The sequence below is a fragment of the Lytechinus variegatus genome, chromosome 1 (assembly GCF_018143015.1).
Source record: "Lytechinus variegatus isolate NC3 chromosome 1, Lvar_3.0, whole genome shotgun sequence".
NCBI lineage: Eukaryota > Metazoa > Echinodermata > Echinoidea > Temnopleuroida > Toxopneustidae > Lytechinus > Lytechinus variegatus.
Window position 1 is genome coordinate 26,301,554 of NC_054740.1, and position 17,073 is coordinate 26,318,626.

Here is a 17,073-nt window from a genome sequence, read left to right on the forward strand (position 1 = left end):
TGGGACAGGCCAGAGAAAAACTTTAGCTCTTGTGTCTATTGTGTTTAGACACAGGTGATACAGAGATGTGAAGTAGTACTAGCTTTCAGTAATTCATGCAAAGTACTGATTTCTAAAGTTTCAGTTTATGTGTTGTCCTATGGTATTTCTGTGAAAATACTGATTTTCTTACCAGAATACTGATTTTCAGCCTTTAAAATACTGAATAGTTCTTGATCAGGGATTCACTGTGATACTATCCTATCCAAAGGGATTTCGAACCTTAGTCCTTCGAACCCTGGTCCTCCACTTGGGATTCCTTCTTCTTAGTGTAATACTTTTTTTTCCTGTTCTCACTTGTGGCCTGCGCCATTTTGGGAAAAGTAGGCATTTATTGTTGGTGCATTTGAAGTATACATGTAATCCTTTAATTTTATTCTCCATGTCAATCATTCAAGTAACATGCAGTCTCAGACTGATTTCTTTTCTTGTTCATTTGTGACCTAATCAGTGGAGGGAGGGGGGGGGGGTTATGCAGCGCATGGTTTGAATGTTGCAATGTTTGGAGAGTAGCGCAATGTGTGATGAGTATCGTAATAGTGAATATGTTGAGGTATGAAGAAATGGTAACCAATCTATTGGACCACTTTTTGCTGCATAAATGTAATAATTTATTATTAAAGAATGGGTTGACTGAACGCTAAGTAAAAGTTGGCTGTTACCTCCCAATATGTTTTCATATTGAGTCGTATCTAATATGCAAATTATTCCTAAACAGAGTTAATTATTGGGGTGTCTTTTTTTTCTTGCCATAGTTCAGGAAAGTTCTAAGTTTTTGTTGGGGATTCAGTGTAGGATCACCCAAAAATTTGTAAGATGGGTGGGGTGAAAGGGTGATTTCCACAGTTTTTTTTATTCAACATTACTGACAGTTTAATAAAGTGATAATGAAGCTATCTACCTGGGATATAACTGCATGTAGCTCAGTGATAAGGTATACCAAATTTGTTACGAGAACTGTATTGCAGTATACGTGTATTATCTTTATTTTGTAAACTGACATCAAATGTCTTTGTAATAAGCTTTCCTCTACATGTATTTTGGAAAGAAAAAAATGTTTTCATCTTGTATTTCTGATTGCTGGAAGCAATGAATATATGTAAATGTAGAGCAGGTATTTTTATTTATTTCAACATGATTATGTGATTCTATTGAAAATGAAAGAATTAAACTATAAATAATAAATATTTTGAATAAGTGTCTTCCTGGCTTTTTCCAAAATGTTTACTTGTTTGGATATGTTCAAGAGAGTCTCTTATAAAATTCATAAAATTCATTTGAGTACAAAAACATGGCTTGCTGATTAAAGACACAAGTTGATAAATATGGAGCAAATGATATACACAGTGGAGTATTTCATTGACAATTTTGCTCTGAGCCACCAGTCAGATGCAAGGATTTCAGTAACTTGTAACAAATTAAGTGAAAATCATGTTACATGAAATTCTTCCCTGAATGATCATAGTGAAGAAGGATTAAAAATGGAAAGTTGAAGAGAAAGAAAGATGGTATGGAAGGGAGGATAAAATGGAGTGATATTAAAAAAGAAAATGAGAGAAGAAAAGAGATTGAAAGAGAGATAGTGATAGAAAAAACTTGCAAAGTGACTTAGCAACTTGTGAAAGTCTGTTTATTATTGCACCTATTAAAGAACATGTGTTTTCTGTAAAGCAGTGTATAGATGTGTATCAATGTTGATTTTCTATATTCATGCTGCTATTGCTGTATGATGTATTCCATTTATAATGTAAAAGTATTGTTTTTTTTCATGAGATATATTTGATGAAATAAGAAGTAAAAGATTGAAATGGAAATGGAATCCATACCACGATTCATGGGAAATCCAGGTATGATCCCATGAAAACCACGGTCTCTTGGATGCCATGTTGACTGGCCTTCATGCTTCTTTCATAGACCTTATATATTTTCGAATGCCTTTACGCTTTATTTTTCCAATGTGTGCTGTAATATAGTGCCCTATTCCAGAGCTGCCACGCAGAAGATTTTCGGCTGTCCAATGCGCAATTGCCATGGTATAATATACAATACTGTATGATCAAATTCTTCAAAAAATATCATTACTAATTAATTATGCTAAGTTGTGCATGAAATAAGAAATTTGCTCTTATTAACTAAATAAGGTCTCTTAACTGTAAAAAGAAAAAAATCTGAAACTTTTTGGCAAGTTTTTGTTAATGATGCATGGTCAAAGTTCATTGACCTTAAATGGACTTTGACCTTATGTGACCTGAAATCCTTGCCAAATTGATCAATGAATGATGCTTCATATTTTGAATGTTGTGAAATATCCTTATCGAAGTTAAAAGGACATTACAAAAAGCTGACTAGGTTCAGATTTTATGTTAACAACCAACATAGAAGTGTCGTGGTTTAGAGGTTCTGACTCTCGCCTTGTAATCAGAGGAACGTGTGTTCGAATCCCACCATGGCCTTTGGCAAGGCGTTAATCCACACTTTGCCACTCTCCATCCAGGTGTTAAATGGGTACCCGGTAGGATGCGAAAGCCCATGTAGTATGCCTAGCAATTGAGTCTTTGAACTCTTGTTGGAATGCTCCCCAGGGAGTGGAGAAGGTGCATACACTGTATGCGGGCATGCAAGGATCGGATGACCGGGGTAATAATATGTCTGTAAAGCGCTTAGAGACGTTGTTCCGATGTATTAAGAGCTATATAAATGCGGAATATTAACATTGTCAGGAAAACCTTGCGGAATATATCTCTCTCCTTTTGAAGTAGGACAAAAATATGACTTGCTGACTTTCAAATGTTGACATCACTTCATCCATTAGGATTATTCTTATTGCAACTTCCAACTTTGAAATGTCATCACAAAGACAAAGGTCAATGAACTTTGGCTGAGTTGGGGGTATCTGTTGAATTGGCATCAGAACTTTAAAAGTTTATGGATCTACACATGTGGTTCATGAAACATAGATATAAGGGTAATCAAGTTTGATTGTTTTGCACACATCTTTAGGTCACATGATCATAGTCAAAGGTCAAGTTGGGTCAATGGACATAGTATTTTATTATGAGTGTTTTCTTTTGGGAATAATTATTAGATAGCTGCTTTCAAAGTCAGCACTGCTGCTATATGGAATCACGTAATGCAGGCTAGACAGCCAGAGGCGTTTCACTCATTTTCAATTATTTTTAATTGACTTTTCTATTAATTAGGTATCTAATCATGCATTTTACAATAATGATGATGATGGTGATAATAGCACATACCGTAATTTATTACAAGCCTTGATTTGTTTATAGTGCATTACACAGATTGTACGCCCTTATGCATTTGAGAAGTGGGGAAAATATTAAGCAAGAATAAAATAGCTGAGAAGCTAGAAGGTACATGTATAAAATTCAATAATGGACACTAATTGGCAAATATTCTTCGGTTTTGAATAATTATATCGTTATGATATATTTCAAAATAAAATCCTTTCCTGTGTCTAACAATGAATTAAAAGATAAGTAATCATTGGCATACCAACTTAATACAAATTTGAAGTGTTTATTTTCAAAGGTAAAGGTCAAGAGCTGGGAGCTGATAACCTATGTGTTTCTCAACAAAATTTGTTCAATAATTAATTAACTGTTTATCAATAACACAACATGGCTAATTTTGGTGTGTGTATTTCTTTGATAAAGGCTGATGGGCTTTCTATTTTAAAAAAGGGGGGGGGGATACCATATTATCGATCTAAAAAAAATGAAGTGAAACAGAAAACAAAAAATACAGGTGAATCAAAATTATTACATTTACATAATCACATTTATTAAAAAGGCATTTTAATGGCAATCTGATTCAACTGATCCATATTTTCTATTTAAAAATACTAGAATAGGACAAAATAGATACAAGTTAACTTTTTTTTTCTTCAGAACAAAATGTTTCAGAATTATTTGGAACACAAGAAAATACATGTATCCTGCTTGAAGCTAAGTTTGTTTTTAAGAAGAAAAAGATATAAGTAACTTATTGTTTTGCCAAAATTACAAATAGCGCATGCATATAAAAACAGAGAGAGTGAAAATATGTACCCCCTCTCATTTGGGAGGATTTTTATATCAGCTTGTATACTTTTTTTTCAACTGAAAAGTGTTTCTGGAAGTATTGGTCATCTTGCCCTGAGAGTAGGATTTACAACCTTCTACACAGATTCCTCGGTTATGACTTTCCAAACTAAAAGGAATGGTGAATGAGCAATCAATAATATGCACATTTATAAAAACAAAATACTCAAATGATTTAATATTTTAACATGATGATGACAGAAAAAAAATATCTCTAAGTCTTATATATTAGAATCTTACTAGATGAATAGTAAGACTCACATTCACAAGTACATATATTTCATTGGTCATTTTGCCTCCGAAGAAGATTCTGCTAGGATCGAAAGCTTAGGCCTCTTTTGACTCTGTACATATATTTCATGAAAGAAAATCTGCTTTTAAATCATCCAATCACAGAAAAAGATCAGCTGCAAAATGGATAAAAAAAGTATGTATTCATGCACAGCTGAGCATGTACAGGTTTCTTGTATCTGCAGTGCTTGGTTTCCTAAGGAAGCTGAACCATATGCTAATTATAGGAGATGTATCAGTCTCCAAGTTTATACACATGGACTTGAAGGTAATCTGAAACAAATCAAGATGATTGAATCATGGAAATAAAAGTTTGAATTTTTAAACAGTATATGAATAAATAATAGCCGATTTCTCATGGTACATGTATGATCCATAATTGTATAAAGGTTTATACCATAAAGCAAAGTCAGAATACAGGCAATTGATATTTTGAAGAGAGTTGTAGAATTAAGAAATCCCAAGAATGGAGTTTCAATTATAAATACTAGACAAGAAATCTTTGACATGATCTCCGATCTGGATAGGTGAATCCTCTTGTAGGAAATGCAAACCCTCGGCTTCAACAGTCTTTTGGTTTGGCCATTTAGCAGTTCCCTTCTTGATCCCTTCGCTAAAGAATCCTGGAACTGCACTGATGAAGAGCTTGGGCAAATCGGCAGACTCCCTGAGCCAGGAGTTGTACGCTTTAGCTATCTCAATCACATCATCCGGGCCATCGCCAATGATTGGAATCTGCCGTGGCCAGGTGAGGGTGGGGCGCCGATCTTCACCAGGGTTCTTGAACGGCTCGCGGTATGCATCCATCTCCTCGGGACGTAGCTCGCGCATGATAGCCCTGGGCAGGAGAAGCTCCACAAAGTAGTTCTTTTGCAGCACCAAGTCCTCGCCAGCCTCTGAGCGCAGAGCCTGGAAGAAGTCTCGGGCCATATCTGGGAATCGATCCCATCCCGGGACAGGGCCCACCACGCTCTCCATATGGACTAGACCTACAGAAAAAATAATAATGAAAAAGCCTTGCCAAAAACAATGAAATGCTTACTATGTAAATGGACAACATCAACAGAATCTAGAGCAGATATAGATAATAAGTTTCGGCATATTAAAAACTAGTAATTCCTACAAGGAAAGTTTACGTACTAATGATAATCTAACATCTACCTGGTGGAAAGAAAATACTTTCATTCCCTTTTCCAACATACCAAAGTCCATTTTATTATTTTGATTTGAATTTCAATCCAAAGCATCAGATTTGGTATGAGCCCCCCCCCAAAAAAAAAAAAATAATAAAATAGTAAAAAAATGATTTGTTACACTTAAGACAATGACAATGGCAAAATCACAATTTGTTTCCTTATTAAGAAAAATCACAATGAACAAAAAATTTAGGGCAGCTGCAATACTCATCCTTGGCAAAAGATTTTAAAACTGCAGATTTTGTCTTAGCAAGCCCATTCTCAGAGTGATTTTGAAGGGGGAAATTCATCCTGACAATAAGTTGGTTTTGATAAGAGCAGAACAGAAGAGAAAAATATTTAAGTGTTAATGAAAATATATCATAGAATTTTTAAAGAGGTCATGTAAGAGTAGCTTCCATGTGTCATGTCATACAAATTAATCTATATATCAATGGTACATGACACATGTCAGTAAATATACATGTAGGTTTTGTATAGAAGGGGGGGTATTATGTCCTATGTATATGTCCCCAAATGAAATTACTCTTAACTTTTTTAGAAAATGCTCAGGGATGATTAGTATCACACAACAAATGGAGGAGCTACTTGTCTATGACATAAAAAAATCAAAACTTTACTTTCTAAAAATTCAGGACTATGGAATTTAATCAAACCTTCAATTTTTTAAAAATTGAATTATTTTCAAAGTGAACTCCAATACTAATCAACTTACCTTCAACTCTTTCTCTGTGTTCCTTACACCAATGGAATCCTAGTGCAGAGCCCCAATCATGACCTACTATGCCAACCTGCCCAACAAAATGACATATGGAATTTCTTTACTAAATGTATCATTTGAATCATCAAATCAAAAAAGATATTAAAAATGTGTAAAAAAATCTGCCTATGACTATGTAATCATTTCCATTTAATAGATTCAGAGTTACATGAATATGAAGTCATCATTTAGCAGTATTCATTTACTTCAACTTGTATTTCTCATCAATTTTTTATTTGTTATTGCAAATGATCTAACTGGAAAAGTTATTCTTAAGTTAGGATGGGGGTCTGGTGTTTGGACATTTCATATTTTTGAAGCCTTCTCTTTAGGGTCTTTGGATTACACTAAGATATGAATTAGTTGTAATCATCTTGTATTTTGTTCTATTTCCTAACATTTTGACTAATAATTGATGAAAGATCGCTTGTAATTTTTTTCTAATGACTTTCTTAAATTGATCCTCTGGACACAACAACTGGGTATATACAGCAAAAGGTACTTGAAAAATCAAATGGAATGAAATTAAATTTATATTAATAATTCATGGTTAAAGAGTCATTATTTAAACAAAACTCTTATCACAGCTGGCAGGTTTCTTTCATTTCTATACCTTTTCTGGTAAGTTGACAGAATCAAACCAAGCAGATAGATAACGGTAGTGATCAACAAAACGATAAGAATGGTTAGTGAGCTTGTTGGAGCGTCCCTGACCAATAAGATCTAGTGCAAGACATCGAGCGATGGGTTCCACGCGAGGAATAACATTTCTCCACAAATATGACGACGTCGGGTTGCCATGAAGGAAGACTAATGCATGCTTGTTGTTGCTATTTTGGGGATCCGAATCATAATATGACATCTTTTCCCCTAAAACGTCGACTTTCGTGCACTTTCCCCACCAATCATCTGCTGTAACCAGGGGTATCGTTGACTGGTTGCGCGACGCCATAGCTGCGGCGGGCCTTGCGACGAGCTGTCCGCTGGTACTGGTCGACGTCTGCTGCACGAGTTTGAAATGGCCAACGTCGGTCTGCAGTCTTCCTATAGAACTGAACGCCATTTTTCTAAGCATGATTCAGCAGCAATATAATATCACGTCTATATCTGGATATCCAGGGTATAAGTCTAGCCAAGCACTGTCCCCGAATTAAATCAACAATTGATCAATTCCCCATCGAATCGTACTTCGTTGTTTACATGCAGGTCAATGTCCAAATTGTAAGGTATCTTGGAGCTTAAAATAAAAGGCAAAATACAGAGCGACTGTCCGGACTTCAGCAAGAATAAAGGCGACCCACAACACCTTACGACTGGTCTGCGACCCGATTTCAGAATAAAATGTAGTAGAATTTGATGCTAATATTGAGACTATTGGAATATCTTACTGTGTAATGTTCTAAATCATCGTACGAATACCTATGATCAAATCTGTGATCGGGGGGGGGGGGGGGGGGGGGGGGGGGGGGGGGGGTTCGATCAGCCCACTATAGCTATATACTTCATTTTTTTCCCAAATCCGTACGTACCTGCTGCCCCCTCCCACCTATATATATATATATATATTTCTTGCATTTTGACCCTCTTTTCGCTTGGCAGGAAACAGCTGGTGCAAGCGCGGTGCAGGAATTAAAAAAAAAATAGGGGGTTGGAGCAAGTGGGGGGGGGGTGAGGCAATTTGGGATGGATCTGATCAGAGAGGCATTTGTACTTTTGCAGTATTCCCTCTTTAAACCGGGCCCCCAACCCCCTCCTCCCTCGGTACTGCCACTGGCCGAAAATTGCTACGGAAGTATGTTCTAAATGAATTATAAACTTTGATTACGCTCCCTCCAGGGGCGGCGAACCTGAGGGGGGGGGGGGGTGGTTGAGGAGGACCCGTTTAATGTGTGAGAAATAATTGCTCTCTTACCTCTAGTGCTCCTTCTCGAATCAGTGCCCCTTTTTAGCCAGGGAATGTGCCTATTACGAACGTGTTCTGTGCCCCCTTTAAGGACCGGTTACGTGTTAACAGTATCCCTTGGAAACAAGAAACACATATTTTTAGTAATTACAACTTATCAAGAAAAAAAAAAACTTGTACAAATAATCCTACGTGCCTTAAGTTTCATTAGTCATGTGAGTGGGGTAGCTGTAAGCGGCAGTGACATACTGATGGGGGGCTATAGCCCCCCCCCCCCGAAAAAAAATTACGACCCCCCCCCAAAAAAAAAGGAAGAAAAGGAAGGAGAGAAGGGTGAAATATGATATTTTTAAAATTGCATTTTCGTTTTAAGAATGTCAACATTTTTGCTCGCTCGCAGCTTCTTATAATTTTACGTGTATGACTCATCTAGCCTCCTCAAAAATTTCGGTTCACTACTGTTTTTCTTTTTTTAAGATAGTGTCCTTTTCGAAATAAAAAATGCCCTTTTTCCTCTCTGCCCACCCTCACTTCTAAATTCGCTCCGCCGCCCCTTGCTCCCTCCCTAACTAGAATAGGTTATTAAGATAGAATTATTCGATGTTATCAAGCTACCTCCATCCGCCCTCTCACCTAAACACCCTTCTCTTGGTAGCCACCCCCGTAGCCACCTCTCTTGAATACATCGCCCCAACGCGCAATCTCGAGCTCCCTCTCGTAATACTGTCATTGAAATATAAACATGTCATTATACATCATTGCCACTTTCCCGATTACCTCAGCTATACCGTTTTATTCTACAATAGATGCAAATATTGATACAGCAACATTCACGTCCCATATGATAATATTTATATACCAAACATACTAGAAAGCTAGGTCTAAAGGTCCCAATACCCTTGACGCCGGGAAAGAAGTATGATCTGTTCTTGATTAAATTGCTAAGATGGCGGTCCGTTGTGCAGTAAGTCGTCTGCAAACCTTGTTTGGATACAAGAATGTGGCTACCAGGGTAAAGAGAGTTGCCACAGTTGTCTCATCACGGTCTCAGTCCACCTTACCACCGCTTGTAACGGCCGACGAGTGGTGGGGAAAATGTCAGACAGCCGAGGTCTTGGGTGAGAAGATGTCGTATTACGACTCGGATGCTGTAAAAACCAGTGGCAATAAACACGCAGTTATATTCCTTCATGGTAACCCGACGTCTTCATACCTGTGGAGGAATATTATACCTCGCGTGGAACCCGTCGCTCGGTGTCTTGCGCCTGATCTTATTGGTCAGGGACGCTCGAACAAGCTCGCCAACCATTCCTACCGTTTTGTTGATCACTACCGATATCTATCTGCTTGGTTTGATACCGTCAACTTACCAGAAAAGGTACTTCACGCGACTTTTTAAAGGGGGTAGATTTAACACCCTGCTATGGCTTTAAGAAATAGGGGTGGGGAAGAAATAGTTTTGTCCTCATAAATTTAAAAAACAAAGGGGACTGTGGGGACAATATACCATTGCTATTACAAGATTAAAATGTTGTTTTTAACAAATAAGTACATAACTATCTTCCTTTTACTATTTATCTAATTTACTCTATTCATACAGTTGCTAAAATGACCGCATGCGTTTGAACTGTCATTTAAACGAGTAATGAGTTTCCTTAAAGGAAGGAAGTACAAAAGGTCAATAGTACATGCACTTCGCTCCCTTCGCTCCCTTTGCACGCTGAATTAAATATAATGGTATAAAAATGCAACTCTTATGTTTATATTTTCTGATATGGATGCTACACTAACATTTAAGCCGATGTTGTCGATTTTCTGTAGATTATGTGACGGGGAAACTAATTGCCATGATTGCTGTTTTTGATGATTTTATTTAAAACATGCAAATAATTATATAACACAACTTTTATGACTAATGAACATGGGGGAAAGTTTTAGCACTCGCCTACGAAAAGTTTATGACACCAATTGTTGGCAATCAAAAAAAAAAAACGAGAGTAGTTCACCTATATAAAATCATTAATCTTTCTTTTTTCAGGTAAGCATAGTGTGCCATGACTGGGGTTCAGGCCTGGGATTTCACTGGTCCAATGAACACAGGAATAGACTAGAAGGTCAGCAAATTACACTTATTTTCAATTCTATACAATTCAATTTAATTAAAATTCTTTCTTAGTGAATTAATTACAAATCACTTCACAAATACATATTTTAAAATATCTATCATTATAATAAATGGTTTAGGTGCCCCTAAATACAGAGGCATGGGGACCCAACATATAATCATAAAACTGTAAAGTGCCTAATGTATAGCTAAAGCTTTTTTATAGCTCTTTTTAAATCCAACGCATATTCATGGAGTTATGGACATTATTTCTAACTTAGGCAACAAGAAAAGCTCTGGATATGACGATATTAATAATATTATAGTAAAAGCAATTATTCCATTCATTGTTATTCCCCTAGTTCATATTTTTAATTCATATTTAACTAACGGGCAAGTTCCTGATTCTATGAAAATCGCTAAAGTTATCCCATTGTATAAAAAGGGGGACAGGCTGAGTGTTAATAATTATCGTCCAATCTCTTTTTACTACCGTGTTTTTCAAAAATTTTAGAAAAATCACATATGTTCGAACTTTCACTTTCTTAAAAGAACATGATATATTCTCAAATTTTCAATTCGGCTTTAAAGAAAAACACAGTACCGTTCATGCTCTTTTGTCATTCATTTAAAAGGTAGCTCATGTCTTAGATAAATCTTCTCATATGGTTGGTATATTCCTTGACCTATCCAAGGCCTTTGATACAATCAACCACGAAATATTACTTAGCAAACTTTTTCATTATGGTATACGTGGCAAGGCTTTGGAGTGGTTCAGGAATTACCTTTCCAATCGAAAACAAATTGTTTCACTAAATGACCATTCTTCCAACTTATAGGACATTAATTGCGGTGTGCCACAAGGAAGCCTTTTGGGACCTATTTTTTCCCAATATATAATAACGATTTTTGCAGATCATCTGATATGTTGTCTTTCATAATCTTTGCTGATGACACCGATTTATTTTTTTCTGATAAAGACCCACACTCTCTTGTTCAAACAATCAATCAAGAACTGCCTAAAATTACTCGAATGAATTAGAAGTAACAAACTTTCTCTTAATATTGAAGAAAAAAACAAAATACATGTTGTATAGTAACATCTTAAATTCATTACCTAATAGTATTAAGTTTGATAATTTTCAATGGGAATGTGTATCGAATATTGATTTTTAGGTGTCACTGTAGACAATAAACTTTCTTGGAAGTGTCATATTGACAATATTTGCAAAACAATTTCTCGTAATATTGTGTCATGAATAAATTAAGAATGTTCCTCCTGTCGACTAGCTTTCTTACTCACACTATACTCTTCTTTAGTATTACCATATCTTCTTTACGGTCTTCTTATATTGGGAAACACTCATCAAACTTTACTTACCAGGATTTTATTGCTGCAAAAGAAAGCACTTCGACTTGTTTTTTCTTCCCATGTGTGTTTCCACACTGATCCTATTTTTTACGAAAACAAAATTTTGAAGATCGGTGATCTTTACCTACTCCAGCTTGGGCAATTTATGTACCAATACAATAATAATATGCTTCCTCTTATTTTTCATGACAGGTTCTTAAAAAACAGCTCCTCACACAATTACTCTATTAGACGTCGCGATGATCTTTATTTGCCTATGCTTAGAACGCTGTTCGCTCAAAATACATTTATATATAGGGGCCCAACATTTTTGAACTCTCTTCACCCAGATATCAAGTTTTTCTTCTCTTAATTCATTTAAAAGAAAATTAGAATTCATTTTGTTACAGTCTTACCACCTCACATTGATTCCTTTACCTCTAAAATTTGTTTGTTCATTTAATGTTTACCTGTTTACAGATTACCCTCGGTGATTGTGTTAGATTGACTACACTTCTCTCATCCTCTCTCTCCCTCTCTCTCTCACTCACTCTCTTTGCCTTTCTCTTTCTCCATTTCTCCTTTTTTCTGATTTTAGCAGTTTGTGCAGCAATGTTTGTTTATTTTTACTCTGTTGTTTTGTGTGTCTTATTTTTGTTGTTGTTGTTGTTTTGTTTTGTCTTCGTGTCTTTTTTGTCTCTGCTCACCTTTTAATATTAATTTCCTTTACTGTAATAATTTTTTATATCTTTATTTCATTATCTATTTTGTATTGCTGCTTCCTTTGGCCCATATAGATTAAGTGATATACTTTTTTTTCTTCTTGAGCGGTCCACACTTTACAAGCTTTGCTTTTCAGTGGGCCAGTCCATTTTCCCAACATATCTTGCATATTGTTATTATAAAATTGGAAATATCGTCTTCTGTATCAGAGGTATATTCTTTATATTTGATTCATTTGAATATTTACGTCATTTATATTTCTGATGTTATGTTTTATTTATTGTAATTATTGCATTATAAATTTTGTTGGATAAATGAATAAATAAATAAATAAATGAAATTAATTAAATTGAATAAATGAAATGAATAAAGACACCACCCCAAACGAACATTGTAAGGACTATTTTTCGGAATTCATGACGAGCATGCGAGTTCATTTTTCACCATAGTCATCTAATGCGAGTTTTAATCGCGTGCGGATATATATATATATATATATATATATATATATATATATATATATATATATATATATATATATATATATTAGAATACACATTAACACATGAAGAACTTTTTGTAGCCATGAACATGATACGCATCTCACTAAGACATTGAAGTGAGCTTAACATTTTATTTTGATATTCAGACATGAAGAGATGCATTCTAATGCTTGTTTTTGAAATTCATGAAGACCACACGTATTTTATTAACCGAAATGATGCGAGAGCGAAGCGCGAGCTGAAAATTGTTGATATTCAGACCCGAAAAGGGGACACTTTAAGAACCAGGGCCGCGGAACGGTTTTCAAATTGGGGGGGGGGGGCTGACCATGTAAAAATCACAATCATATGGTCATTTATACGTTTTTTGAAAAAAAATTTGAAAGGGGGGGGGGTCTGAAGCCAACTCCCCCCCGCTCCCGCGGCCCCTGAAAACTGTTTTATTCAAGAATTCATGAAGAGCATAAATATCTCAGCAATTCACTGCTGCAAACGTAAGCACGGACTGGAAATGTTTTACATTCATACCTAAAATGGAGGCAACCACTTTACGTGGTCATAAAAAAGCATATGCAACTACATTTAATAATAAGCTAGAAGTGTGAAAACGGGATGTTTTAGTGCCATTCTATCCCCTTGAACATGATTATTTATCTCATTTAACAGACAATGCGAGCACCAGGAGTGTAAACACATAAGCCCTAAGCAAATTATTTGTCATAAAGTTATGAAAAAATATCTCTTATGTAATATAATAACAAATTATGCAATAATTTTTTCTTCCCCACTACGTTTCTCTTTCTTTCTCCCTCTTTCCCCCTTTTCTCCCGTTTTTTTTTGCAAGTCGATGGGGGGCACGTACCCCGTCCCCCTCCCACAGTTTCGCCACTGTTTGGAAATAGACAAAAGTTTCAAGTTTCAAGTTTATTTTTATTGATTTCAAATCCAAACATAAAGGATTGCAACCAAAAAATGAAATGCACAGTTTTTTTTAAAAACAAAGTTATGACATTCTTGGCTGTCTATAATTTCAGCACAGAGTTAGACCATGACCTAAGTTAACCGGGCTTCAAAACACGACCAGTTTGTTCCGCCGGCGATTCTTGGCACTTTATTGGGGAGATAATTCGCAAAAATACACGGCACTCTCTCTAATACAAATATACAACTTCTCAATTGCGGGGAAATCCCTTTTTGCTGAATGGCAATATATAACGTAATATCCTGGTCACATCTCGAACAGAAAAAGGGTTAGCCAGTCGCCAGACTGTGGTGGACGTCTGGTTTCCCGGGAGGGGGGGGGAGGGCAGTAGCGGACCGTGACCCGGAGGAGACAAAGCATTGGGGGGCACTGCATTGTGTGTGAACAATGCCGTGCCCCCCCAATGCTTTGTCTCCTCGGGGTCACGGTCCGCCACTGGGGGGGGGGGGGGGTTACACATGGGCTTTTCAAGTTCCATATCAAATTAAAATATCTAAAAGAGGATGTTTATTTCTTGATTCGGTCCTTTTTCTACCTCCGGAGCGTATTAGCAGCAACACAAAAGCCCAATTACATACGCTTATTCTATACTTCTTACGCAACCTCCACACAACTCGTCAAAACTTACTCAGTACTTCATGATTGCATCAATGAGAGCCTTAAATGAATAGCGGCCCTTCGAACAGCGCCGTTGATCTCCGACCTTAGCGGAGGAAGAATGCAGGAGAGAGATTCACATAAAAAGATAATTTACTCATGGCCGTATATGCAGATCTTTTTTTAGAGGATGGGGGGGGGGAGACGTGTAACTTTTTTTAAAAGAAACTCTAAATTGAGGGAGCGAACAAACTGAGTTTGTCATTGGAACACTTTTTAATTTTTTAAGGGAGTTGAAGAATTTAGTACACAATTTTGGTGAGATTTGTGAACATTTTTTATTTTAAAAATATAACTTTTCACATTTGTTTTGGGTACCAAGTGCGTATATTAACCACCAAGAGTCAAAATATGAATTTACAGCCCGGGTTCACAACCAACTTTATTAACATAAATTTATATTAAATAAAAAATGAAATAAAATAACATGTGAATAACGGACATTTTAATGAAGTTTTATGGACACTACATTTAGTCAATTATGTCAGAACATACATTATTTCTATAACAATTATTCTGATGGACTTTATTATATCCAGGGATCGAGGGGTTGTCTTTGAGCAAAGTCACCGCCAAACTATGAGTAGTAATATCCGATTGTAATTGTGAACATTGTCCTTTCCTTTAGGTCTGGTGCATATGGAGAGTCTCATACAAGCCCTTCCAGGGTGGGAGCTCTTCGACGACAGCTTGCGGGAAACCTTCCAGGGTATCCGCTCCGAGGCCGGTGAAGAGATGGTCCTGAAGCAGAACATGTTTGTGGAACAGCTCCTCCCTTTCGCCGTCATCCGGAAGCTGCGGGTTGAGGAGATGGATGCCTACCGCCAGCCCTTCAAGAACCCCGGGGAGGACCGACGTCCGACCCTGACATGGCCTCGCGAGATCCCCATCTTGGGTGATGGCCCGGACGAAATGATCGTCAGAGCTACGGCCTACAACGCTTTCCTCAAGGACTCGGCGGATCTACCCAAACTCTGCATCCTGGCCACTCCTGGATTCTTCAGTGACTGGATCGAAAGGATCACCGAAGATTGGCCCAACCAGAAGAAGGTCAGGTGCGAGGGCCACCATTTCCTCCAAGAAGACTCTCCCATCCAGATAGGGGATCACATCAAGGAATTCTTATCAGAAATTTATGAATAGATTTATAGCTTGGAAATGAATTATAGAATGTAGCAAACTTACATACATCCCCCCTAAAAACTGGGCTATTTTATATCTATGCTTGATAACGCTACCACCATACCAATAATATCGACTCCAGACCGACTATGCTAAATTGCGTAATTTCCAATGGCATGCCATCAGTCGGTTTGGAGTAGGTTCGTCGGTGGGACTGTACATAGCATAAAACAATTTTTGAAGTTTGTTCAATCTAAGAAAAGACTATGTAGATGTCGCCTCATATAGCCTATGAAACTCTTCTTTTTTTCTGAACCATGATTCCAGCTACACTGTTCAAAGAAACCCTGATTTTACAGGGAAAAAAAGATTTTGCAGAAAGCAATATTAAACAGAATCATTCTGTAAATTCATAAAACAGGAATTTTTCTGCAATTTACCTGAACAGGTTTGTTAAAAAGTGGGAAAAGAATGTTTTCTTACAGGAAATTTGTAAGGTTCCATACACCAAATACCAATTTCCTGTAAGATTACGCAATCTGGTATGATTACAGGTGTTCTCGAGACACTGCTGCAGGAACTTCTTTTATTTTAAGGATAAATTTTCTACAGTGTATATAAAAATAATTTCCTCTGTATGAAAATGTTCAGCTAGCTAGATGTCATGCAAGCTTCTAATATGTATGCATACTGAGGTGGTATGATTCAAACACATTACCTTGATAGATCAATCCCATCTCCCCTTTCGTAGTGTCGGAGACGTAATTGAATTTAGATACACCTAGAACAAAACTTTTTACTTGCGGAACGAAATTGATCATATTCCAAGTCAAATTGATAAAGAATCTTAAACACATGCAAAGCAATATCGTGAGAATCTGGTTCCCCATGTTGGACTGGCGACTCCTAAGTCGAATCTCGTTGGCACCACGGCAGCACAACTGTTCTGCCGAGTGGTCCAGCTACTTATATATATCTGTATATATATATATATATATATATATATATATATATATATATATATATATATATATATATATATATATATATATATAATCTTTCGATTATGGCATATTTTACTTTAGAAGATGCGGCAACACATTTTTTTTTAATAATCTATTCTCAAATATTGCTTAAAGTTCGGCGATTATTCGACTTGTGAAAAACCGACTTCGACGTGTTAGACAGAATCTCTTGTAACTTTAACATAATTATGTGAACTAAACATAATGAATCTGAAGTGGAATTTACGGGGGCATCTTCTAGTAGATATTCCAAAGAACTTTTTTCATTGATGTATTTGATTCCTTATATCTACAAGGTTTTGGTATCTCGTTTTTAT

At 36.5% G+C, this 17,073-nt stretch overlaps 2 protein-coding genes across 2 annotated transcripts; one reads left to right on the plus strand and one right to left on the minus strand.

Annotated features, from left to right (window-relative positions):
* Positions 1-4,024: 4,024 nt before the first annotated feature.
* Positions 4,025-7,666, minus strand: LOC121410240 (coelenterazine h 2-monooxygenase-like). Its single transcript, XM_041602183.1, has 3 exons — positions 7,000-7,666; positions 6,342-6,417; positions 4,025-5,419 (listed from the first exon to the last, which is right to left on the minus strand). The coding sequence occupies exons 1-3, from the start codon at positions 7,459-7,461 to the stop codon at positions 4,905-4,907; spliced, it is 1,053 nt and encodes a 350-aa protein (XP_041458117.1). The 5' UTR covers positions 7,462-7,666; the 3' UTR covers positions 4,025-4,904.
* Positions 7,667-9,064: 1,398 nt separating this feature from the next.
* On the plus strand, positions 9,065-16,282 carry LOC121406352 (coelenterazine h 2-monooxygenase-like). The gene is made up of 3 exons (XM_041597389.1): positions 9,065-9,667; positions 10,328-10,403; positions 15,238-16,282. Exons 1-3 carry the CDS (start codon positions 9,236-9,238, stop codon positions 15,750-15,752), a joined length of 1,023 nt encoding a protein of 340 aa, XP_041453323.1. The 5' UTR covers positions 9,065-9,235; the 3' UTR covers positions 15,753-16,282.
* The last annotated feature ends 791 nt before the right edge of the window (positions 16,283-17,073 follow it).